Source organism: Nanorana parkeri, unplaced genomic scaffold (genome assembly GCF_000935625.1).
Source record: "Nanorana parkeri isolate BGI_ZX_2015 unplaced genomic scaffold, ASM93562v1 scaffold1173, whole genome shotgun sequence".
Classification (NCBI taxonomy): Eukaryota; Metazoa; Chordata; class Amphibia; order Anura; family Dicroglossidae; genus Nanorana; species Nanorana parkeri.
In genome coordinates this window covers 234,966-260,289 of record NW_017307441.1, presented here as the reverse complement: position 1 = coordinate 260,289, position 25,324 = coordinate 234,966, and the positions used below count along the sequence as shown (strand labels likewise).

The window sequence follows — 25,324 nt, the reverse complement described above, 5'->3', positions numbered from 1 at the left end:
ATGTATTGTCTGGGTGAACTAGTCCTAAAAATAGCAGGTTGTTCTCCTGACACTTTTTCCTTTTATAATTGAACTTGTTGTTATAACCGGCCTTGCTTTGTTCCCAATCCTTATAGGGCAACCACATCTAAAACGTTTACATTTACTTTTCCAGCTCGACTATGGAAGAGCAGATGCGGACTGTTAATATTGTGCTCTTTGTGGAGAGATTTCATAGTATCAGATGCTGCACTGGCTGTTACGTTTAGTTAGAATGGTTCTCCAACAGGTTGCTCATAATATGGATTCGGTAAGTTCTGCTCTATAATGTACTTGGGAAGATTAAAGAGCACCTAACCCCAATATAAATATTTAGTATATGAATAAACTTCATATTTCTGTATAGATTATCTATTGCAGTTTGGTTTCCTACCCCTATTCCTTTTCTTTCCTACCAACATTCTGAAATCATTTTAATGAGTAATACCATTCAAATTATTATGACTTTTTAAATGTGATATTGAAGCTGAGGATTTGAGTGCCATCTTGGAGAGAGGACACAAATGTTAGTGAAGGCTAAGAGGTGGAGCTCTCGGCTATTTTTCATATGTGTTTTAGAAAAGATTGTTTTATAGTGTTCAGTAGCTGAAAATGAGAATAGCACATATAAGTATTGAAGTCGGAGCAGCTCCTCCCTCCCTTCTTCCTTCCCTTCTTTTCTTCTTCTCCTATTGTTCTGTCTGAGGTTTCTACTTCATTACAATGTAATGAGCATCTCAAGTAACCAGCGTCTCAATGTTTTTTCTTCCCCCAGATGTGGTCAAGTAAACCATATGGTTCATCTCGTAGTATTGTCCGAAAGATTGGGTCAAATCTGCCTATGCTACAATCGCCAAGAGTTCACTTCCAGGTATGATGCATAGAAAAGTTGTGCATGCCTTAAGTTGTAACTGAGATTAGCAAAGTATAGGAATAAATGACTGCTAAATGGTGTTTTTATATGGAATGTATGATTATTTAGTGCATGGGTAAGCAACCTAGGCACTCCAGCTCCCTCATGGGACTTGCAGTTCCACAACAGCTGGAGTGCTGAGGTTACCTACTCCCTTCGTAGCAACCTGACTTCTGGTAATACAAATTATGATTATTTGGTGATGGCTTTATTCTATGAGATATTTTGGCATAGTCTGTACAGAATATAAACTAACGTTTACTGCATAGCATGGATTCATTAGCACCGTTTTATGTGACAAAACAGTTGATAGAAAAAAAAAAGTGCATTTAGTATATCATTCCTGATTAAAAGCAGCAGAGCACTCTCGCACAGGACAGTGACTAGGCCTATTTCACAGAGACACCGTGGAATGAATCAACATGCATTCAATTTTCAGGAGAACAGCTAAAATTGCCTATTGTAAGAGCTGCGTCATCCATAATAGATTCGGCTTGCACTGTTCCGATGATCAGGTTGCCTTACTCTGGATCTGCTTTAGCAGGGATTGCAGTATCGTGTGTTTTGTCCTTGGTTATAGTTGTGCGAGACGCCTTCCGCATTCCACCATTTTCATCCCATAGGATCAGGTGATTGACTAGTCAACATTATTTTCATTTAAATGATACAATCCAGGTAAAAAATGTAATTGAAATCAACCCAATCAATTTTTTAATGTTTGTTTTGTGCTGAGCAATTCTTTCAATCAGAAGATCATTTGGAAAGATTTAATTTGGGATCATTGGTTTTCTGTATACATAGTATAAGACAAACTTTAAAACACCCCCATAGATCCTTCAAATATTTCTTGCCCATTTTAAGGAAATTAACTAAATTTAATCTAAATGTTCAGATGTTAGTCTGCCAAGTACTACAAACACTACAAGGAAGTTCTGCTGCTTTGTGTTAAGTCTGAATGGATCGGAGGCTCCTTGCTGCTACATGGGGAGGTCATAGTGACAGGGTTTCTTTACAAACTAAGTATTAAAAGAGAACTATGGGGTAAGTGTTTTTCTCCGTAGTTCTCTTTAGGGTCATGGGAGGACATATACTAACCTCCTACCGTGACCCAAATTTCAGTACATTGCAGGCTATTGCCCCTGATATACTGAGAGCGCCGCAGCCGGGACGGATCCCAGCAATACTGTCTGAGGCAGAGCCCCCCGCCCCATTCGTTCCACCACTCAGCGCTGCAGGATCGGAGAGGGGTGTCACTGCGGGAAATGTTGATTGACAGTGACCGCTCACTGCAGGGAGACGATCGGGAAGTGAGCGGATCGGCGGCATGTTTCTGCTCACTTCACGATCAATAGGGCCGACCTGTGACAGGTTCTTTGTCACAGGCTGGCTCTAACTATGAGGATGAGTGGAAATCACCAGCCTCATAGTTCTCCCTTTAACTTCCTAGTAATTGCATAAGCTGGATTTTTCCCTATTTATTTATGCAGCCTATTAGCAATCTTTTAAATGTGTAATTGGGCATATCAAAATCATTAGGAGTCTGATGATAGCAGTAGTGTTTATTAGAATTAGTTTAGATGCGTGAGAGCCAGCGTGTAGGTGATAAAAGAATTTCTGGACACTGTGTTCCTGTCGGTCCATTCTGTAGACTGCAGTGCATGGTGGGAGTGATGCCCGGGACCTGACAATGTTATCTGTGTTCTCATTATGTAATTAATGCTGCTTTAGAACAATGAGCGTATTTAGCACAATCTGTTGGGTAAGAAATGTCAACTAGAACTCTTACAAATGTATTTTACCTAGTTTGTGTGTGCAGGTGTTTGTGTTGTTTATATTTTCCTCATAAACATAATTGGGTTTTTCCATCTGCCAATTTATTGCCTTTTTATTGTGAGGTAAGGCACATTTTATGGGATCACTTGCAGACAACAAATGCACTAAAAACCAGCAGCCATTAGTCAAAGATTATCCCTGAGTCTCTAACTAATCGATTTTGAAAATAATCGTTAGCTGCAGCTCTACTCGTGTGTATTTTACTGCTATAGTGAATCCGTGCTTGCTGTGCTGCCATTGTAGACCTTGAATGACTCATGTAGGCTCTCCTTTGCTTAGTTTTGGGCTTGCACCAACGAGCACTGAATGCATTGGTACAATTGTCCTTTAATCAATTCCTAATAATATGAAATCACCTGCACTCCATGCAGCGTACAGACCTTGAGTAAGAGGTTGGTGCTTGAAGTGACAACACGGATGGCGCTGTGTCAGATACAGTCCATAATAGAAGTCACCAGCACTCGATGATATGTAAAGCACTTTTTATTCAATTGTCACATGCTTTACTTCTTGCACATATCGAGTGCTGGTGACTTCTATTGTGGACTTTAATCAATTCCCTCTCGCCCTGCGAGTGCAGCACTCCTGCTCAAAAACGTGTCTTTCTCCTCAAGTCATCGTTCTTTGTTGTTCGGCTGCATAGCCTTTCCAGCAAAAATTTCCCCATGGGGATCTTCCTCTTAGTGTACCATGGCCACATTGATTCCTATCGATAAGCCATACTCATGGTGACTTGCAGTGCTCCAGCAGAATATGGCTTAAGGTGCCCATACACTGGCTGAATTTCGGCCGGTTTTCAGGTGGCATCCCTCGATCAGCTGATCCAAGGAGCCGGCTGGAAAATCTTCGTACGATTAGAGACGCCAGCTAATGAGCTGCCTGCTCTGATCGGGTATTCTGACAGCTGCCGGTGGCACCTGTCAGAATACAATGCAAACAGCGGCGATTTCCTCAACCGACACGCTGTTTGTGTTAATGGAGTAATCGCGTCAATTTTGTTTCGTACAGCCCGCGGCTTGAACAAAAAAAATTGACAGGTGTATGGCCAGCCTGACTCATAAGAATTAAGCACTTAGAGGACATTTTTGCTGGAAAGGCAGTTGGGTAATGGGCCCGATTTGAAGAGGAAGGTCATTATTTGGCCTGGTAAGCTGCATTCGGAAGTGGAGGAAATTGATTAGAGAACAACTGTGCCAAAGATTGCATTGTCCTTCCAAGTGTATGTAAACTCTAAAGGCTTGTTCACACTAGCCCGCATGCTAAAAGGTTTAGTATTAGTGTCAGGTCTGCTGTTCGTTGGGCTTCCTTTCTGGTCTGCACATGCCTTCTGTATTCCTGCCAGGAAGGCCAACAGCTAACTAAAGGAGAGCATATGGCCGGCTGACAACTCTGCTTCGAATTGTGAGGCAGTGGCCTAGCATTGCCGGTCTGCAACCGGAAGGATCTCCAGATAAAAACCTTGCAGCAGATTCACAAAAAACAATCTGCAAAATAAAACTGTACAAGAAGCCATGATGCCAAAAATACTGAAAAATAGATTTCGGGTTTAGATACACTTTAAAGGTGATGATTTTCACTTGAGATTCACATAGGATTCTCTTTTTCCCTTGCTTACATTTAGTATTCCTATTTTAAAAATGCAGGAACCCTTCCTACTGTCTGACTGAATTGTGATCAGATTCATACTAAACCTCTTTGTGTAAGCTTATGCCACAATACCAGGTTTTAACTTTAGGTGACATTGTGTGCGGCTGTCAGTAAAGTTGGGTTGATGTGAGGGGGTATTCTCTTACTATGTGGGCGAGTTCAAAGCAAATGGGACATTTCAGGTCAACTGGGAATCCTCTTAAAGTATAAAGTCGCCTTCAGTAGGAAACACTGTGTATCTAATGCTGGGGTGTAACATTTAATATGCATACTTTCATCTGTAGCTTGGATAATGGTCTATGACAAGGTCTTTCTCATTTTGTAATGGTTTTGAAATATGTTATGAAGTAATTAATAACGAGTTGACATGTGGCCTGTAAAGAAATTCATCTTCTGTGATCTCTCCTCCTCCTCTGCTGCATCCGTTCTGTGAAGGAACACGTTTGTGAACTGCTAGGTCAGTGCTTCCTCCGGAGTGCTGCATGCCGTCTTGCCATTTTTGTGCATGTCTGTCAGAACTGTCATTATGTACATATACCAATAACACACAAGTGCCTTGATTACATTTGGACACTGACTGGGCTCAATACATTGTTTCTGTCTAACACCTAGAACGTTGTAAAGAGTGATTACTTTTTCATGTAAAGCTGAATACCGGGCACAGTGAACTTGGGTTATAGCAGTTGAAGCCTCTGATTACTCAAAAGCCACCTCCCATGATGACTGCTACGTCTTTAATCCTCCAAATCTACTTGTTTACATGCTGGTAGGAGTACCCTGCGGTCCTTCTGTGCCTGCTCGGATGTAAGCGCTGCAGGTCTCATAGACCTCAGTACTACGATCACATCTCCTCCCCCCCCTCTCCTGCTGGTCAATCACAAAACGACACTTGGGTTGTGTATTTTGTCAATGGCCAGGAGGAGAGGAGAGGGGAGTGGAGACGCGAACATAGGGCTAAGGTCTGTTGGGACATGTAGCGCTTACATCTGAGCAGCCACTAAAGTACAGCGGGTGCTTACTTCAGTTCACATGTAAACAAGATTTGTGGAATTGATAGAATAGTGCATTTTCAGTGGTGACCAGCAGAGAGAAGACTTTATAAGCAATCTATGGAGTCCCCCGAAGTGGGATTTTGGTAAGTGTGCATCTGTGGAGGGTGAGGGTGGGCTCTGATGTCAGTTCAGGGGGGGCAGAAAGAAGTGCACTTACTCTAACAGGGTTATTCACAAAAGGGTGAAGAGTTTGGAGAAGGCAGGAGAAGTGAACAATCTAGGACAACATAGCTGAACTGGAAAGTGAGCTGAATTAGAGAATTTTTCCAAATCCGCTATTTTGGTCTAGATTGTTCACTTCTCCTGCCTTCTCCAAACTCTTCTCCCTTCTGCGAATAACCCTGTACAATTCTTTAAAAGGAAGCAGTCATCACGGTAGGTGCCTTTTGAGTAGTCGCAGACTTCATCTGCTTTGTTAGTTCATCATGCCCAGGGTACAGCTTTAACCTTTGGTTCTGACTAAGCAACATCTAAACATCTCTGAGTTATCAAATCACTAATAATAAATCACATAACTTTATAATAAACTAAACTGTAAAGAGCAACGAAGCCGCACAAAGTCCTATTGGGTTTATTCACCCAGGCAATGTATTTCCAGTATTTTTCTTTTTATTCAGGATTAAAACCTGACCCAAACACCAAATCCATCAGTAGGATATGTCTCCTCACTAACCTATTATTTTTCAGAAACTGACAATTAACTGCAGTGTAAAGTGTATATCCCTAGTTATATCTCACTGCCCGAATGCCACTTTGTTTTACTGTAATATTTAAACCATATTTATAAGAGGGGGCTCAATAATATCCATGATAGCTGTATGCTGTGATGTGTAGACTTAAAGAGCACCTGTCATTTCCTCAACACTGAAATGCTGTACAGAAAGCAGGTCGGCTTTTTTTTTTCTTGTATAAATTTTTATTGAAAACAGACATATACATACATAGGTATGCAATACCAATAGGAAAGTCCAGGTGCACAATTTACAATTGAATCATACAAAACATGGGTGGATCCCTTGAAGCATGTAATGGGGATAGACAAACTCTAGACTGAGGAGTTTAGCTTTTTTATTATGAAGTGTTTCAGGGTTATTTTGTGTGCAGTTTTTCTTCCAGTTATGTGCCACTTCTTATTGTACAGTAAACCCCCCATTATCCGGCATCCATGTGGATTGGTAGATTCTGGATAAATGTTGTTTCTGATTGCTTAAGAGTTACTATTTAAAAATGGCTTTAGCTAATGCTATACCACATGCTATACCACATACTTTAGCAGTATATTGTACTCTAAACCATCAGCAATACATTGCAGTACTGGGAGTGATCACTAGGTGGTGCTTGTTCACTGGACACAGCACTTTCACAAACCATCAATCAGACAACCGTTTCAATGATCCTTCAGACACTCATTCCCAGGATAATCAGCACTTTTCGGCCCCTTCCTGGACCTTTCCATGCTCCAGAGCCCGCTCTCCCTTTCCTAGAAGGTAGATTGTCAATATAGTGAGTACATAGGATTTTTTTTTTTGTTAGATGGGAGTTCCGGGTAGCTGAATACTGGATAACGGAGAGTTTACTGTATATGGTCACTGATCGGGGGAAAGATCGTGGAAAAGATACGCTATTATGTGATACTCGGCAACAAGTGAGCCTGTCCTACAACCAAACCCATAGACTAACCTGCTAGCATTTTGCTGGTGACAGGTGACCCAGATTAGAGTAGTCCTTAACATGATTAGTTCCAAAATGTAATTCAACCTTTATCATTCGAGGAAACTGGTGCAGTGTCTACCTCTCTCCTCAACACAGCACAGTGTTTATTATTAGATAACAGGTGCTCTTTAAAAGTATGTAGTAGCATGCTAAAAAATTAATACAATGTTTTTCATGTAAATTGCAGCTTATTCCATATCCTGTACTTCATGCTAGTCAGAATGGTGTTGTGGTACCCTCTTTTGCTGATGTGGGATGGCTAGCTGATGAGGAGGAGGGAGGAGAAGCATTTACTAGGCTAAGGTAAGACTGAAGTAATGTAAAGCATTGTTTTTTTCCTTTGGAGGGTGGAGTTGTCATATTCTGCCAAACAGCAGCTTTGAGTAGAACTATGGCTGCCAAAGAGATATGCTTTGCCCCGTCTAGAATGTTAAAAAAAAAAAAACACTGCTTACCCAAAATCAATGAAAAGATTGTGATCCTTGCTGCAAAGACTTTGTGTGCATTGAGATGTGTTAATCTGACTGACTGGCCTGTGATCCTCTGGTCTTACTATTTTACCCATGATACTTGGACCTTTGTTCTGCAGTCTGTCAGTTTTCCACATAGAAGACTGTGGGGCGTTCTAGCTGTACATTCAGTACATTCAGATCCATGAAAGTAAGGTGCTGGATCCATACACTGTAGTCTGGACAGTAGAATAGTGAAAAGTGATTGCAGCTTGTGTCACCACAATACTAATTGTCTCAAAGCGTGAAAGCAAATCTTGTTTAGCTTGTGTCACCATATTGGATGTCCATCTTGTTCATTAAAAGATTTTGTATTGTATTGACCTAGCTTGAGTTTGATTAGTTTCATTCATTTTCAATGTCATTTTATTCAGGTCATATTTCTGCTCCGATTTAACCTTTTGTGAATATGTTTACAGGGCGCAGAATCATGTGCATCACAAGTTATCATTCGAAGATGAGTTGAGCCATTATGACAAACCACTCAGAAGACAGGTATCCATGCCCGCTCTTTTGAAAGAGGCACCAGAGGTGAGATTGCAGCCAGCGGCCAATGAAAACGCTTTGCAGAAGATCGATGCATTGGAAAATGAACTGGCTAACTTAAGAGCACAGATTGCCAAGATTGTTACTCTCCAAGAGCAGCAGATTGTGACTGCAGGTACTTCCATACAGGGCTTCCTGGTCAGTTATGGTGACATGTTCTGATGCATTCTTCACTCTTCCTTTGGATGCAGAGTATTTGATTGTAATGGCTTCTGTTACAGCATATAGGATTTGGGAATGTGTTGGTTTTAATATACTGCATAGTTTGGGGCATATTAGGTGCTACCACATCTTCCTAGAATCCAGATAAATGATTTTCCTGCATCTGGATTAGCATCCCATATATAAATGACATTTAGGTCTTTTTGATGAAACTTCAAATAAAATTCTAAAAAGAATAAGGACACCCACTTATGCTAGCAGTGCCTGATAGTCTGATTTGGGTGCATAGATTTCACTATATTACTGGCAAGAAAAAGAAGGTCTGTTGTGCACAGTTACTAAAAGGCCACTGAAACAACACAGCACCAGTGATGCCCACAGCAGCCCCCAACAAAACGGATGCCCACTGTCTAAAAAGTTTATTTAACCTTTAGAGCAATGCTTCTAGGCTGCGGAGCCCTCTTTGCTGTTTTGCAAATGAATAGAAATATGTCCTATTCACATGTTTTGCACTGCACCCAAGTGTACGTTTACACGCTAGCAGCACTCTTTGTAGGGTGAACCCTAAAGGGAGCAGGGGAGCGTTCCGGGTCTTCCTACATACAGAGGATTTGGCTAATAACCTAGATATCTATTCTATATATCTGTGATGGTTGTCTTTTATACAAGTCAAGCTAGTACTAGTTAGTCATTACAGAACAAGTCCAGTTGCATGTGACTGACTATTATCTCTGTTCTATATCTTTAGGAAGATTGACTGGAAATATTTGTTTTCCTTTCGTATGTAATATAAATTTATTTATTTTTTGTTTAACACAAATTCATAGGCTCAGTTGCAACACCTGTTTCACCTGGCGCTCCACCACCTCCGCCCCCTCCTCCTCCACCACTACCACCACCACCTTCTGCTGCTCTTCACAGAAGTATATCTGCCATTGACCTCATTAAATTGAGAAAAAGCCAGAAGAACAATGCAGGAACAGTGGTAGACGTTGCACCAAAGAAGCCAGACATGCCAAACATGTTGGATGTTCTGAAAGACATGAACAGAGTGAAGCTGCGCTCTGTGAAAAGGTAACTTGAACTGACGACATACTTGTATAGAGGGAGTCCAGCAGTTTCTGCTTATTTCTGTTAAGACCTTTTATAGTTGTTCGAGTGTTCTCGGGGGAATGAGGCGACTGTGTAAATTGCATTCATTTCTGTCTGCCTCCTCCCAATCTGCTGATTTTGTTGTGTAACATTCCGGAGCTGCCTGGCCCATTGATGACCTGATTCGGGTAAGCAGTGTGAATCTGGGCACATTGCTTACAAACATAAGGCTGTGTATGATCAGCGTTAAACTATTTCTTTTTCATTCTTGAACCTGTGCCCCTTATGTCACATTGAACCGCACTGTACATAAGTCTCATATTCATAATACTCTTATTATATGGACATGTACAGTTCTCAAGGGATGTAGTAACATCTAGGTATAGATCAGTTTTGGTTTGGAGTTTTTTCTGACTGACTTTCATTTTTCCAAGCAGTTCAGGCTTCTTTTCTCTTGCCATTCAATCAGTGGCACAGTGCTGGATTGTCAGGTACCTTGTGCTTGGAGTTGGTTCCCCGTGAAGTTTTGTGTCCGTAGCATCTGAAATTGTGTTGCTGTGGATAAATACATTTTCTGGAAGCAAAACTGGCTAGAAATCTTCCCGGATGAATCATTTCTATGATTAGAGCTCTTCTACTGACACAAACTCCATTTACTGCGGAATGCGGATTTGATTGAATAGAATAATTGAATTTGGAAGGGACACTTTTATATTTGCTTCCAGAAATGATCATGTCTTTAGTGGTGTGCTGTGTCTGCTTCTTGTATAATGTTGCATTCAGTGTGATAAAGAACATTGCTGATATTCGGCGTATTCATCATTCAAAATTTGCAGTCTCTGTACCTTGAAAACCTAAAGACACCATCAGTAACTAAAATCAGCCCATAGGATATATGCATTTAAGTATTTTCTGCATATTATTTACCTGGAAAAGCCTCCTTTGGTGTAGATCAGGGGGTCAGCAACCTGCGGCTCCGGAGCCACATGTAGCTCTTTCATCCCTCTGCTGCGGCTCCCTGTCCAGGGACGGAACTACGGCCCGGGCCTCGAGGCCTGAGGCTGTAGGGGGAGGCCAACTGAGGTCCGGTCCTGGCTTATTCCTGGCTTTGGAATGTTTGACCACGTCACCGGTCACACATTCCAACCTAGTCACAAACTTTGTTAGAACACCGCCATCAGAGGGGTACGGCTGGTACCCATGTGCGGGGTCTGGGCAGCCTGGGGGGCCTCTTACATGAGTATTAGCTGTACCAGGGGCTGCATGGCAGAGGTGACAGGGGAAGGGGTGGAGGAGGCCAGGCCCCAGCAGCAGGTAAGACGAGTTGCGAGGAGGTACAGGGAAAGGGACCCCGGCGACCAGCCCACCTGAGGCCCTGCAGAGCCCACCATAGAGAGTCTCAGATGGGCTGTGCAGGATCTATGGTGTGCTCAGCAGGGTCACTCTCAGGTGGGCTCTGCGGGGTCTTAGCTAGGCCCAGAGTCCAGTGCGTTACTAGGCCCAGAGTCCAGTGCGTTACTAGGCCCAGAGTCCAGTGCGTTACTAGGCCCAGAGTCCAGTGCGTTACTAGGCCCAGAGTCCAGTGCGTTACTAGGCCCAGAGTCCAGTGCGTTACTAGGCCCAGAGTCCAGTGCGTTACTAGGCCCAGAGTCCAGTGCGTTACTAGGCCCAGAGTCCAGTGCGTTACTAGGCCCAGAGTCCAGTGCGTTACTAGGCCCAGAGTCCAGTGCGTTACTAGGCCCAGAGTCCAGTGCGTTACTAGGCCCAGAGTCCAGTGCGTTACTAGGCCCAGAGTCCAGTGCGTTACTAGGCCCAGAGTCCAGTGCGTTACTAGGCCCAGAGTCCAGTGCGTTACTAGGCCCAGAGTCCAGTGCGTTACTAGGCCCAGAGTCCAGTGCGTTACTAGGCCCAGAGTCCAGTGCGTTACTAGGCCCAGAGTCCAGTGCGTTACTAGGCCCAGAGTCCAGTGCGTTACTAGGCCCAGAGTCCAGTGCGTTACTAGGCCCACATATTCCTATATACATGCTATACATAGCATAAAGGTAAAAAATTATATATGACGTGTTATCTTCATTTTTAGATGTCAAAGGGTTTTGTGGCTCCCGGTGTTTTCTTTTCTGTGGGAAACGGGTCCAAATGGCTCTTTGAGTGTTTAAGGTTGCTGACCCCTGGTGTAGATCATCTAAAAGCCCAGAGACTGCTGCTCGCCTGCGCCATCTTGGATGTGATGTAAGTAGCCCCGGCAGACTCAGAGCTGTCACTCAAGTGATACTCTGTAGTATTCACTCCTTTCTTCCCCTGCCAGCTACATAAAAGATTATGTAGGGAAGTGAAGGGAGAAGGAGCTTGGCCAGCACAGACAGTAATTAAGATGCTCTCAGAAGTGGCGAGGGCTTTATGAAAGGGCAGTGCTAGGGAATTGGCTCTTCCTGGTGTAATAAAACTCCTTAACAAGGTTAAAGACACGTTGCAATTAAATAAAAAATAGTTTATGGAGGAAAAATGCTGCAAGTAAGCTTTTAAGGTATTTGATTTTATGCTTTTACCTGAAATGTGTTCAGTCTTTATCAAGGCCTTTTTAACCCTTTTGCTGCCACAGACACAATGCAGTATGTTGGTGCAGAGCTGATGTGTACACGCATACCTGGTTGCTATAGCAAACGGGAATTTGTTCACATTTTCACTCCTGGCTGGCCATTCTGGTGTTCATTATAGCTCTGGATTGGTGCAGTAGAGCAAGGTATGCTGACCTGGTAACCTTACTCACAGATGTACCGTGAGCCCTGCCAGACCACCCAGGTGTCTCAGGGATCAGTCTTCCACCTTGCACCTTGGTCGTTGGCTTTAATGACATGACTTTTGATTCTTAGGTCCTGAGTGCATCACAAAATCCTGATGATGCAGAAGCCACACAAATCCACTTCTCACAAAGTGTACCATTGGACTTGGAAATGTACTTTGGATGGTGTGAGTGCAAGGGCTTTCACCCACCCCATGGGACAGATACTCCTTTCAGCAACTGGGTATGGACCAATGGCTGGCCCTTAGGACTGCCTTAGCTATTCCATGCAGAGACTGCTGGCGTCTCACTCTCTTTTCATTAAGGGCCTATTCACATTGTGTGTGATAATGTGCAGCATCACGTTATATGCATTGATGTGATAATATACATTCTGATTGGCACCCCCAATGCACCTTGCTGACTAATGTGCAGTTGGCTGTCAGAAATGGCACATGCACCTACCATGCTTGTGTCCTGCACCAGAAAACTAGGAGGTGGTTTCTCTGAACTGCTTGGATGTTCTTGGTGTTTGGGCCTATCTTTTAGCCACAGACTTTCAGGAAAACAGATGCTCTGTTATTCTGGATGGGGCCAGGACGGCACCCCAGCATATAACTTCACCATCTGAAGGTAGATCTGTCAAACTATTGTTTTAGGGTTCCCCTATTTCCTGTGAATGCTCACTTCACTGGGGTTGTGAGTGCTGCTTTTTGGCACATGGTCTTCGTTTTCTAGATTTTATAAGGCTGCCCCCTGGTCTTCTGTTCCCATGTTCTCCATTTCTATCTCCTAGATTTTTGTATTTAAAAATTCTATTCTCCTTTTAAAGTAACACAGGCCCCCACACGCACATGTGGCCCTCAGTGATGTATTGTAGTATTAATGTCTAATTTGTTTTACATATCCGCTGCTAGCAAGCAGTGGATATATGCAAAAACATATAAAAAGTTACCAAACAGGTAAAACCCTAACCTCTGTCCACCGCCGCTCACTCCCGGCTGTAAAAATCCGCTTCCCCGAACGGCCGTGCAGGAGGATGAGTGCAGGTGCATGCGCGGTGGAGAACAGCGGCGGGGAGAAGGAGACACAATGAGAGTCAATGCATGCCGCTGTGAGCGTGCACGTCGGAAAGACACCGTAGGACAGGAAGAGACAGCAGTCTGCGCTGGATCAGAGACTGGCACCAGTGCTGCAGGGGTTAATGTCACTTTAAGGATAAAAAAAAAAAGTACTTCCAGCTGTTCTGCAGTTTATAATATTTTGCAGCTAAATACTTTAGGAAATCTTTTGTGGCCTTTCTTTGGGAATAAATGTTGAAAATTGCAATTTGTTTACTATTATATTAAATTTCGAAGTATCGAACATTTTTTGTTTTTTAAATGAAGTTGGGGTGACCCAAAGTAGACAAAATACGGCCCCTTTGAAGATTTAGCCCTCTCAATTCGGCCTACTGCTTCATCAGGGGTTGACTTGCTTGGTGTGGCCCCCTGTGGCCTGTTTTCTCTTTAAAAAGTGTTCTCATTTTTTCCGGATAGTACCGATCCCGTTAAGCTTCCAGCTTGCTACAGATCCCTCAAACATAGACGCTGGAGTTATCCCTTTCTCCACTCAGTCATTCACAAAACGCTGCCAGCACTAACTGGTCATCACATTTTATTTGAACGTATTAAAAAAATAATGAACTTCTATTGTTTTTTTCACTCTCCTAAAGACTAGAAAAGAAATAATTGGCAATTCCATATATTATAAATCCATTCTAACAAGGGAAGGCCTACATTTGGGTAAAATGGTTACTAAGAACAATACTAACTACCAAAAAGTTCATTCCTTGGCACTGAGATCTCTACTGTTCTATTGGTTAGTTGTCTGGTCAGAGGGAATGGTACAAAAACAGCCTGAGAATTGCATCAATGCCTCTTTACCTGTTTCCTTGTAGAACACCTGATGAGTTAAAGCCTAAGCCCAGTGACCCAGCTGACCCAGCAACTCTTATTGCTGAAGCTTTAAAGAAGAAATTTGCCTACAGATATCGAAGTGACAGCCAAGGGGAATCCGACAAACCTTTTCCTAAAATCGAGCCAAAGAAAGCTGCAGAAACACCAATGGTATGTGAATGTTTGTGTTATTCTTCTGTTTGTAAGTACATTTCAGTAGAATTATTTAAATGAGGTGATTGCTATAAGTCTATATAGCAGGATTAAGTGGACCTTGCTTTTCACAGCAAGGTCTTTTAAAAAAAAAAAATATGTAAGTGATGCATTTACAACAATGAGCAAAATGGGGGGAAAACACCATTTTATCTAATTTTTATATACATTTGCCATGCTTTGTCATAAAAAACTTAATTGTAGTATAATAAACTAGACAAATTACGGAATAAAATGTATACTTCTATAGACTGGATGTTTAGAACTAGCACTGGTTAAACAATACAAGCACATTTATATATTTTTGCTAGCCAATATTGCCACAAAAGACTTATTTGTACCCAGAAAAAAGGTTAGATAGACAGACCGCCAATTTAATAGTCTCCCAAGACCTTTAAATTGTTACTGTTAAGGCATACCAATTGTCAAGGTTGCAGGTGTGCTTATTTGAGATCTCAACTAAACGTTCAAGTCCTCAAATGTCTGTTGTCATAGCTGATCAAATGTGCAACACAATGGCAACTGCAACCCAAATGGGAAGCTAAGATGGCACCTTCCTTGGCTGTAAGGGATAGAAGGTTGTATTTCCTCTTTAAAGAAAAACTCCAGGCAGACATTTTATTAACCCTTGCAGTGAGGCTACCCCCACACTGCAAGGGTTAACTGCTCGTTTTTGCCTGGAGGGTCTCCCCATCCTCTAGAAATCTAGGAATCCTCAAGTGAACACGTCCATTAGAGTAGAGGAGGTGAGGACGGGGACAGAGGATGGGAAGGGACATACCATATGTTCTAGCTGCCATATTAGCAGTTCTTTTGAGAGAATGAAAGAAATAATGGGAGTGATATGCGCAACATAGATATTTCTTTGACAGGTAGTGTCGGAATGGCCAAATCACTAAGCTATAATGATTATTTTCAGCAAGGAGAGACGCTACATTGCTGGAAATGACAAATCCACGCATTATAGTTTAGTGATTTAGAGAAACCGTTACCTTGCCCGTTCAGGACAAAGTGACTGTGTGTTTGCATAAAGACCCCCTGACCCCCAATAGTCACTTTGCCAGTGCTCCCCCACCACTCCTTTCTATGTTGCAGCCGGCATCAGAATCCCCAGTGCCAGCTGATGTTGGATGCTACGGGGAGTGCTGACATCAGTCCCTATGTGAGTGACTGTCTTTTTAAGGCCAGCGGGAATGATGAAGTATCTTTGTAACAACTATTTCTTTCTTTCTTTTCCAGTTTGGGCCTCACATGCTGAAGTCAACCGGAAAAATGAAGACCCTCGTTGAATCTGCCAATTCCTGAAAAACACGACAACATCTTTTCCAATGTCCTGACTTTTTAAAATAAGACTTGAAAAATGAGATCCAATGTGCAATGTATTTTATTCTAAAGGGATCTTGTAACTTGGATCACAATCTGTATAACACTAAACCTTGCCATGCCAAATTGTGGTGGATAATGAAGCGTTGGCTTGAATTTACAGTACTAGTGGTATAGTAGAGTCGTTATTCCAGTTCTAGGGATACCGTACAATGCTGCAGATGTTTGGTACTCGGAGGGGTGGATTCCCTCTTTATTTAGAATCGGGCACTTTATGGAACATGAAGTGTTCAGGAGTTGTGTAGTAGATAATACTTTTTATTTTGACATATATAGGAGTTTCTGATTTCCCTCCTCATGGAAAGCAAACGTTTAGACTTTCTACAGGTGCTTTTAGGCATGGTTGGAACTCAGGAAATGTTCTGTAAAGCAACATTGTGTATTTATAATTTGAATTGCTTTGCAGATATGTTTTATTTCGTAGTGGTTGCTGTTGTTTTTTTTGTTAGTTACCTGAAGTCCATTATATTAGTGGGAGCTTATGGAGTTCAGCTGTTTGTAGAATTTTAAGGAAATGAAAATGGGAGTGTTCTTCTTAAGCTTGCTATGCTTATGATTCACCCCAATAGGTATCTGAATAGCAATGGTTTTTTCTTGAGCTGTTACTGTAAGTGCTGGGCTTGTTGTTTAGAGCTCCCCTGCCTGGCAACTATTTGAACCGGCCTGCTCCTTTACCCTCATGATGCCACTTGATGTTACACAGTCCAGTTTGTTTGTAACCAATCATATCGCAGTCCATACTATTGGCCTTGAATTATATACAGTGAAGGGAATTCATCAAAACTGGAGCAGACAAAATCTGGTGCAGCTGTGCATGGCAACCAATCAGCTTCTCTCTTCAGTTTGTTCAGTTAACATTTGAAAATGAGAGATAGAAGCTGATTGGTTGTCATGCACAGCTGCACCAGGTTTTGTGTGCTCCAGTTTTGATAAATTCCCCCCATAGTTGTTTTGCATGGTGTAAAGCTGGCCCTCGATCTGGATGGAGCTTCTTTACAGCATCTCAGGAGTTTCAAATCCTTGCATGCTGTACTTGAAATTGTGACCACCACATGCATAATAATCATGCAGCCCACCCCTTCCTGCCATGTTCTCCTTCCTGTTTGCCTTTGAGTCCACTGAGCAAGTTTGCTGACCAGTAGAAAGCTACAGGAAGGGATGGGTGACCATGTGGGGCAGTTTACTTTATAGAGCATTTGGTATTTGGAGTGCCTGGGATATTCTGCAAAGTAGCTAAATACACAGGTAAGCACATGGAGTGATCTGACCCCAGAGCCAGCTTCATACCCTAAAACAACTCCACAGGTTTGCTTTACTGTGCACAGACAGGACTGATTTTTATTTTTTTAAATTAATGAAAGTTATTAGTAGATACCTAGAATGTACAGAATAGTGTCCCAAGAATAAGGTGGGGGACGCTACTTCTAATTGTTTAAATTCTCCTTTTAGAGTAATTGATTAAATGGAATGCTATGTCACCCTTATTTCTCTTTATGGCATTAGGAGAATGTGCCACACACTACATGCACCTAGGCATCGGGAGACGAGACGGCCTGTTCTTTTCCAATTGTGTGTGAGCAGTGCCAGTCCACACCTCTGCAACATAACAAAAATCTGGTTAGCCGTCACCCGCATCTATCCTAATTGTATTTTCCCCCTGTAGTACTGACCATGAGTATTATGTCATAGCTTGGCAGTTCTGTTACAGAGATGGTCTGTATCTATTGTTTTATAGAATACATAAATGAGAAAATAGTCTGTTTCCAGTATAACAATATAGAACTGCTTACAATGTGTCTGTAATAGTGTAAATACAGGTACACACTGTATTTCAGATGATGGTCTATGACATTTGTCTAAGTCATTGTGTAAAGCTGCAACTTTACAGTTCTGGGAAATTAAAATGTTGAATGCATTTTGTACATTTATACCGGTCAATTCTAGCTCAGGTTGAAGGATCTAAACCTGCAACATTATTTTGATGATTGTGTGAAAGATTTCCCTCCCAGTAATTCCAGTGAAGTCTGATTCATCCTCTAATAGCTAATGTATACGGGGTGCAGTTCCACTTTACTAGAGGGACATTGTACCCAAAAGTGGTATTCATATTCTGATAGTTGGTGCCAAGCTGATACAGGCAAAGGTTTATCCCAACCTTCTATGGGCTCAAGCTCCCCGCTGCTGGAAGACTCATTAATTTGGAGCTTTTCATGGCAGCTATTCTATAACCTGAAATGTAAGAACCCCTTTATATTTGCTGCAGCAGATGGGTCAAGTTGGACAAGTATGAGGATTCAAAGTTCAGTCTTCATCTGATATTATTTGCTACATGCTTCCGCTGGAGTTTGCAAGAATCAAAGACAGTCATTAACATTTTCTAAAGTGGATCAGCCCCTGTATTTAATTTCATTTCAGTACAGATTTCCTTTAACCGGAGTTCTGTTATCTACTCCAACCAGAATCTAGAGTGCATCTTACAGGCTCGGGAGTGTACTTCCTGCGTTGTAAAACTTCCTCTCTGATTCTTGCTTTACTGATCACGTTCAAAGGCAGGGATGAATCTGATTGGTGTAAATGTCTATTTATATCTATAAATAAACATCAGTATGTAAGAGGCATTAAGTGAAGCCAGTATGCTTCTTGAAGCACGGGCATGGTTTTCTCATATGGCCAACATAACAGAGTGCCTTGGCCTTGTGCAGTACAGCAGAGTATGCATATGTCAAGGCAAAAATAAATAACACAGTACATCTTTGCAGTATATTCATGCCTCCGGGTGTTCTATCCTTTTGAAGATCCTGCAAGCACAGACAAGTTCCTGTTCATCTGCCAGAAATGTATTCGGCTTCTAAGTCCTCTTGTGAACTGACAACACGTGCAATATGTGTGGACTGACCGTTGTCAGCCTGGCCGTTGTCTTTTGCTACTCAACCATTCCCACTCACAGATCTGTACAACATGAAGGCTAATCATGTTGTAGTCCAAGATGAGAACTAGTAGGTCTGTTTGAGAAAATATAGACCAAAAGGGAGCAAACAAAAGACATTAATTGTTGGGGTTTACATTCACTTTGGTTGTGCTGCTTGCCGGAGGTAACCTGAGAGAACAACATTTGGCTTCCATCTCCATCTTACAGACCTTGCTGAGTCAGAATACCAATCTGGAGGCCATACGGCTCTGTTCACACCTAGGCGTATTGAATATGCGCGTTTTGTGACGCGCTTTTTTACCGCGATTCGCGGTAAAAAAAACGTGCGCCAAACACGCTTTTCCGAGGGCTACTTGGCTGTATCCCAATGGAAACGCGCAAGAAAAACGCCGCAAAGAAGCTCATGTACCTTTTTCAGGCGTAGGCCGTTTTGTAGCGTGTTTAGACGGGCATAAATACGGCAAGGTGTGAACCATACCCATAGAAAACAATGGGATTTTCATGTTTGAGCGTTTCGTAGAGCGTTGAACGCGCTACAAAACGTACAGGTGTGAACCAGGCCTACTGCTTTCACCTAGTGGTCCTCGCATAGTATACAGTCACATTCTTGCTGCTCGTGTTGTGCTAATCATCAGTTGGTGAGTAATGGTCTTTTTGTTTTATACAGTTCTGTTTTGCTGAATTCCAATTCTAGTCTTTATGTCCAGTGTAAATAGAAGTATGATGTCCAGTGACATCACTAACACAACTATGCATGTGGAAAACTTACATGAAGTGTTATCACATGCATAGAGTTTATCAGTATTCTATACACTACTGCTTTGTAATCTGTATCACATTAATACATGGCCACAGTTTCATTAGAGTTATGTATAAGAGAGCAGCAGTCCTCGCATGAAGATTGGATGTATACTGTTTTTGTGAAATCCAAAAGGACAGAAATAGACTGATGTAAACCTGACTCATATCTACGTAATCCAAACTGACCACAGAATGAAATAATGGACGAGTAGAGGTCACTCTGAGCAAATGCTGCATGTCCGTATGATCAGTAGCTCTTGAGATCAAAGCAGGGGGTCTCTCCTCCCCTCTGTAATGCAAAGGGTTAAAGTGAGACCGCCATTCACCACAACACCATGTCATTTCCACAGATTCACTTTAAGCTTACCAATATGGTGCCGGTGATTTACACACAATAAATAACTACATTTACTTATGTCAGGCAAAAAAAGATTGGTTGCAAAGTAGCAATTACAACATCTTTCCAGCAAGCTTTCTCCCTAGGAGAGGCACCAGACTTGTTCCTGAGGTCCTTATCAGCTCCTGATACCTCCAACAGTCATAGGGCTCCTCTTGTTCTCATCCCAGACAGCTCCAGACAGCTCCAGACCTCTCCTGGCTCCACATGTGGCCTTGTCAACTTCTGCAACCTTGTACATGCCAAGCCTGGGGGAAGACTGCCTTGAGCACATGACAATCCCTGAGTATATTCCGGTCGAGGGGGGCGCTCAGCTCACGGAGCTCCAGCGGGATATCCAATGGAAGCTATCCCTGTATAGCACTCCACCTGACTCAGATACCATCACCAAGCTCATCTCGGAGGCTACCAACCTGAGACAGGCGGAGGCTCAACGAGCGGGAGACCGACAGACAGTGCCCGATGGAGGGAGCCGGAGGAAAATACCGTTTGACTCATTCCGACTCTTCCAGGACGGCCAGGAAGACATTGATGCGTACCTGGAGCTGTTTGAGACGCAGTGTGACATGCAGGGAGTAGAAGAGGCTGACTGGATGAAGATCCTGATCAGTAAACTGTCCGGTCGGGCTTTGAGTGCCCTCGAATCTACTCCTGCGGAAGACAGAAGGAACTACGAGCGGGTGAAGGAGAGGATCCTAGCCCGCTATAATATCACCCCGGAAGCTCATCGATTAAAGTTTCGAGGGCTGCGGAAGGAAGCCGAGCAGCCGTATACAGAGCTAGCACACCAGATGGCCCGAGCCGTGGATGCCTGGTTCGCGGGATGCCAAATCACCACCATGGCGGAAGCTGCCCAGCTCATCTTGATGGAGCAGCTATACGACCAGTTGCCGGTCGAAATTAGGGATTGGGTGAAGGACCGAAGACCGCTTAACATTAATGAAGCTGCAGTCCTGGCAGATCAGTATATTGATACCAGGAGGCCCCCTCGACCTGAAGCTCGACCAGTCAGCAGACCCTTTCAGGCGGTGATACCTCGTCCCCCAGTAACAACAAACCGTCCACCGCCCTCGTACCTTCCTCCTCGGGCAGCGCCTGCACACCTTCTCCGATCGGATGGGAGAAGGTGCTATACATGCAATCAGGTGGGACACCTGCGGAGCAACTGCCCCCGAAATCGCCCGCGCTCTCCGCAGTGGAACCGAGCTACAGCGGGACCCCAGAGAGCAGCAGCCCATTTTGGGAGGAGGTGCTATACATGCAATCAGGTGGGACACATGCGAAGCAACTGCCCCCGAAATCGCCCGCGGTCTCTGCAGTGGAACCGAGCTACAGTGGGACCCCAGAGAGCAACAGCCCATTTTGTAGAGAAGTCCCCGGTAATGATGGTAGGAAGAGGGGACGAGGAGGAGTTTGAGGTGCTCCACGAAGTGGACCCTGTGCAGGCAGCTGCTCTAGATAACCGCCAACACCATAGGCAGCCGGTGAAAGTGAATGGACGCCCCACTCAAGGGCTCCGGGACAGTGGAGCCACCATCACACTAGTACAGCCGCGGATGGTGAGATCTGACGACCATACAGGACGGGCCATTACAGTACGAGTGGCAGGGGGAAAAATCGTCCGAATTCCGACCGCCCGAGTATACCTGGACTGGGGAGCCGATAACCGCGAACTGGAGGTCGGGGTGATGAAGAATCTGCCTGCAGACGTCCTGCTCGGAAACGATCTGGGGAATTTGGCTTCATCTTTCGTAGCGGAGTCCTCATCCGAGGCATACCCGGTGACCACCCGGCAGCAGTCCAGACAGACGCGCTCTACATTCGATGATGGGACCCAGCTGCCTCTACTTTTGGGTTGGGAGCAGTGCTGAGCCAGGTGGGCGCCGACGGCGGTGAGCACCCTGTAGCCTTCCTCAGCCGCAAGTTACTACCCCGGGAGGTGGGGTACGCGGCTATTGAAATGGAGTGCCTAGCGCTGGTATGGGCTCTGAAGAAACTTCAGCCGTATTTTTATAGACGATCTTTCACGGTGCTCACCGACCATAACCCCCTGATTTGGCTTAACATAAGTCTCCGGAGACAACGGACGTTTGTTGCGCTGGAGTCTTGCCCTGCAGTTTACAGTGCAATATCAGCCGGGAAAGCAGAATGGAAACGTGGATGGGCTTTCCCGGCAAACTGAGATCTAGGACTGTGCTCCCGGACATCCCCTGGCTGACCCGTGTGGGTCTAGCCGGATTATGGAACAGGGGGAGAGTATTGTGACAAATCCAGGCTGTGTATTGCTAACGCTGGGGAAGGCACTGTGTGTATGTCTCTTTGTTTATCCTCCCATCCCCCATCCACACCTATCAGTTAAACTAATCAGACTCTCAGCTCGAAGTGTGTATTGGGACAAAGCAGCCTCCTACAAAGTGGTTGATACCGGTTCGTTCTAGACCGGGAGGGGGTGGGTTTCTTCCTATAAAACTCCAATGCTTGGTGTTAATAAAGGCTTGCGTCATTCTGCTTACCTCAAAATGAGTGCTGCCTGATTCTTGAGGTAATGGTAACAGGGTTTGGAATACGTTCCATTTGGGAAGCCATATCACTGACGGAGGTGCTCAGTCGGGGTGCCAGGGAGTCCATCACAATATATATATGCACTCCTCCAGGATGCACCACTGCCCATGAAACTCCTAGCAAATGGTGGAGGAGGCATATAAACTCCTGGTGTTCCCCCACTCTGTAGCAGGGTCTCACCCCACTCAGGTAAATGCAATCAATAGCAGAACACCTGGAATTAACCAGATAATATCAAACTACAAATCCACTAGCCTGATTACAGTGCCAGCAACACTACATTTTCATAGCCACTCCACTGAAGGTACCTGCACAGTAGAGCCCCCTCTATGGGGGCTTATATCCTGGCTAGGAGAATGAAGTAGCCCTATAGATGTCTATGTCGGATTTAATGTGCAGACAATGAGACGGGGGGTCTCTAACGTTAAGGGAGAAGGGCAGAAACATAGAAGCATAAATGATTCTAGGAAAACCCTAATGTAAAGCTTGTTCAATGTGGTTCTGTGGCTGAACTCCGAGTATTTTTTTTTTTAAGCAAGTAATTTTTATTGAAGGATTTTCAATAATACAAGCATACAAAGCAGGCTTAATCGCAGAGTTACAACAGTGTCAGCGACTAAAAGTCCTGTAGGACATGGGTAAGTAAGAATACATTACAATATGTAACAGAGAATACAAAAAATCCAACAAACAAAATATAACACAGAAATAGCGCATGTATTACACTAATGCATTTTTGGAACTAGTGCACATCCCTCCAGTTAGCTTACCCCCTGTGCGTAGTGTGGGGCTGACTCCATGCCTAGTAAGTAGACCTGGTAGCGGGTGGATTGTTGTTAAGGGGTCCCAGGGTTGAAGTAAGTTTTGCTTCAAGATACCATTTAGTGTCTTTAAAAAGGGACATCAACTCTTGGAGTTTTACTAAGGGAAGCTCCCAGCTTAGAAACGGGGTCCAGGTAGAGAAAAATCTATCAGTGTGGGTATAGTTGTCTCGGGCGTCAAGTTTCTCCAGGGACATCAACTTATGTAACAATTCTTTCAGGCCTGCTAAGGAAGGAGGGGTAGGTGAGTGCCAGTTCGTCAAGATAGCCTTCTTAGCAGCGATAAGGCATATGTGTTCCCAGCGGGATGGTTGTTTGGGCGCTGGTGACATAAAGGGGTTAACTACATGAAATATGCAGAGGGCCGGGTCAACAGATCTGTGGGTGGCAGAGCCTGCATTCATGTACGTTATAGTTTGTGTCCAAAATAATTGGATGAAGGGACAATACCAAAGTAGGTGTTCCAGGTTCAGTGATGGTGCATGGCATTTGGGACATGAAGTCAACCAATCGGGGTGAAGACTTAATTTTAAGATTGAAGGCATAATACGCTCTGTGAATTATTTTGAATTGGAGTTCCCTCCAGTTTTCACATATAACCACTTTCCGTAGGGAAAGCCAGCCTTTAAGTAACAGAGAATCAGTGTCTTCCAAGGGTAACTGAAGAAAGGCGGACCATTTGTGCGGGAAAGGTGGTCAGTGCGTTTGGTATGGGATGGCGCCAGCGTATGGTGTGTACTATGCAAGATAGCGGCATCTTCTCAGATGGGGAGGACAGTAGTCTACTGAGGAGTCCACAGATCGTACCATCCCCTGGTGGGGCAAGATTATTGGCTATGAAATGCCGTATTTGGGCATATTGAAGGAAATGCGTAATAGATATGGCTTGGGTGCTCAGCAGGTCAGCAAACGTCTTGCAGGAGCCCTGGGGAGTCAGAAGGTCCTTTACCGTGTGAATGCCCTTGGTTTGCCATTGAAGAAAGACCCTAGAGTAATTACCTGCGGGAAAGGCCGGGGATGATGTGAGTGGCATTAGGGGGGATACCACCCCCGGGATTCCCAGAACTCGGAGTATTAAAGAACATGATTTTGTGCACCGTAAAAAAAAAAAAACAACATTACCAGTGATAATCTGTGACCCATCTCTGGCGGCTGCGGCGCTCATGACATTTCTAGCTTTTATTCAGCCTGCACTGTCCTGTCAATGCCGAGATATCAGGTTCCAGCTGCAGTATGCTCAGTGCAGCGAGTTGTTTGCTGTACACCATCTTCACGAAAAGCCATGCATTCTTTTCTCTGTGATTGGAGGGGAGATCATGACGTTCAGCCGCACCTCCTCCAATCAAAAGTAACGCAAATCTCAATGCCGGTGGGGGCGGGGAAACTTCACGAATACTGCAGCAGCCAGAACTGGGGCATACTTCATCACAGGTCATTTATTTCTAATGTGCAAATATTAAAAGATTGCTTTTGTCTGGAGTTCAGCTCGAAGTTTTAAGTGGAAGGATCGGAATGTCAGCAGGAAAAGTTATCGGATGTTTAGACAGATGTTCAGTGTGTGACGGGTATAGTGTGTAATAGTAAAATGGTGTGCGGAATTACTGACACTGTAATGTGACGATATAAGCAGATCTGGTTTCCCAGTGGTGCCTAAAACTGAATTTATAGACCGAAAGGTGACTTGGTCCACGGGTCTGTGTGTGGCTTTAGCTATGTGCAGCTCAAAGAAAAAAAGTGAGCCACATTTCTGTGTGTATGATATACTCCTATAATAGTTGTGCTTCTGTGTGATCAGAAATGATCAGGTAAAGCTCATCTCCAGGCAGACAAAAAAATAACCCTTGCAGTACAGGTTAGCCGCACTGCAAGGGTTAAGTGTACATTTGGAATAAATGGAGATTTACTTACCTGATCCCTGCTCCTTCCAACTCTCGAGGTTTCATAGCCGGCTTAGGCTGCTGAGGTTTGCTAGTAGTTTGGAGCAATGTGGATTTGTGCTTGTGGTAGGCATTCAGTG

The 25,324-nt window shown here is 43.8% G+C and overlaps 1 protein-coding gene across 1 annotated transcript; it reads left to right on the top strand.

The window, feature by feature from the left end:
* Positions 1–149: 149 nt before the first annotated feature.
* MTFR1 (mitochondrial fission regulator 1) lies at positions 150–15,756 on the top strand. The gene is made up of 7 exons (XM_018568344.1): positions 150–289; positions 794–889; positions 7,364–7,479; positions 8,105–8,346; positions 9,221–9,467; positions 14,204–14,372; positions 15,654–15,756. Exons 1-7 carry the CDS (start codon positions 224–226, stop codon positions 15,717–15,719), a joined length of 1,002 nt encoding a protein of 333 aa, XP_018423846.1. The 5' UTR covers positions 150–223; the 3' UTR covers positions 15,720–15,756.
* Positions 15,757–25,324: the final 9,568 nt, after the last annotated feature.

Excerpts from the sequence above, each read along its gene's own strand:
- MTFR1 (XM_018568344.1), top strand. The coding sequence starts at position 224 with ATGCTGCACTGGCTGTTACGTTTAGTTAGAATGGTTCTCCAACAGGTT. Across the intron at positions 290-793 it reads TTGCTCATAATATGGATTCG|ATGTGGTCAAGTAAACCATA; the intron begins GTAAGTTCTGCT and ends TTCTTCCCCCAG. Across the intron at positions 8,347-9,220 it reads GCAGCAGATTGTGACTGCAG|GCTCAGTTGCAACACCTGTT; the intron begins GTACTTCCATAC and ends ACAAATTCATAG.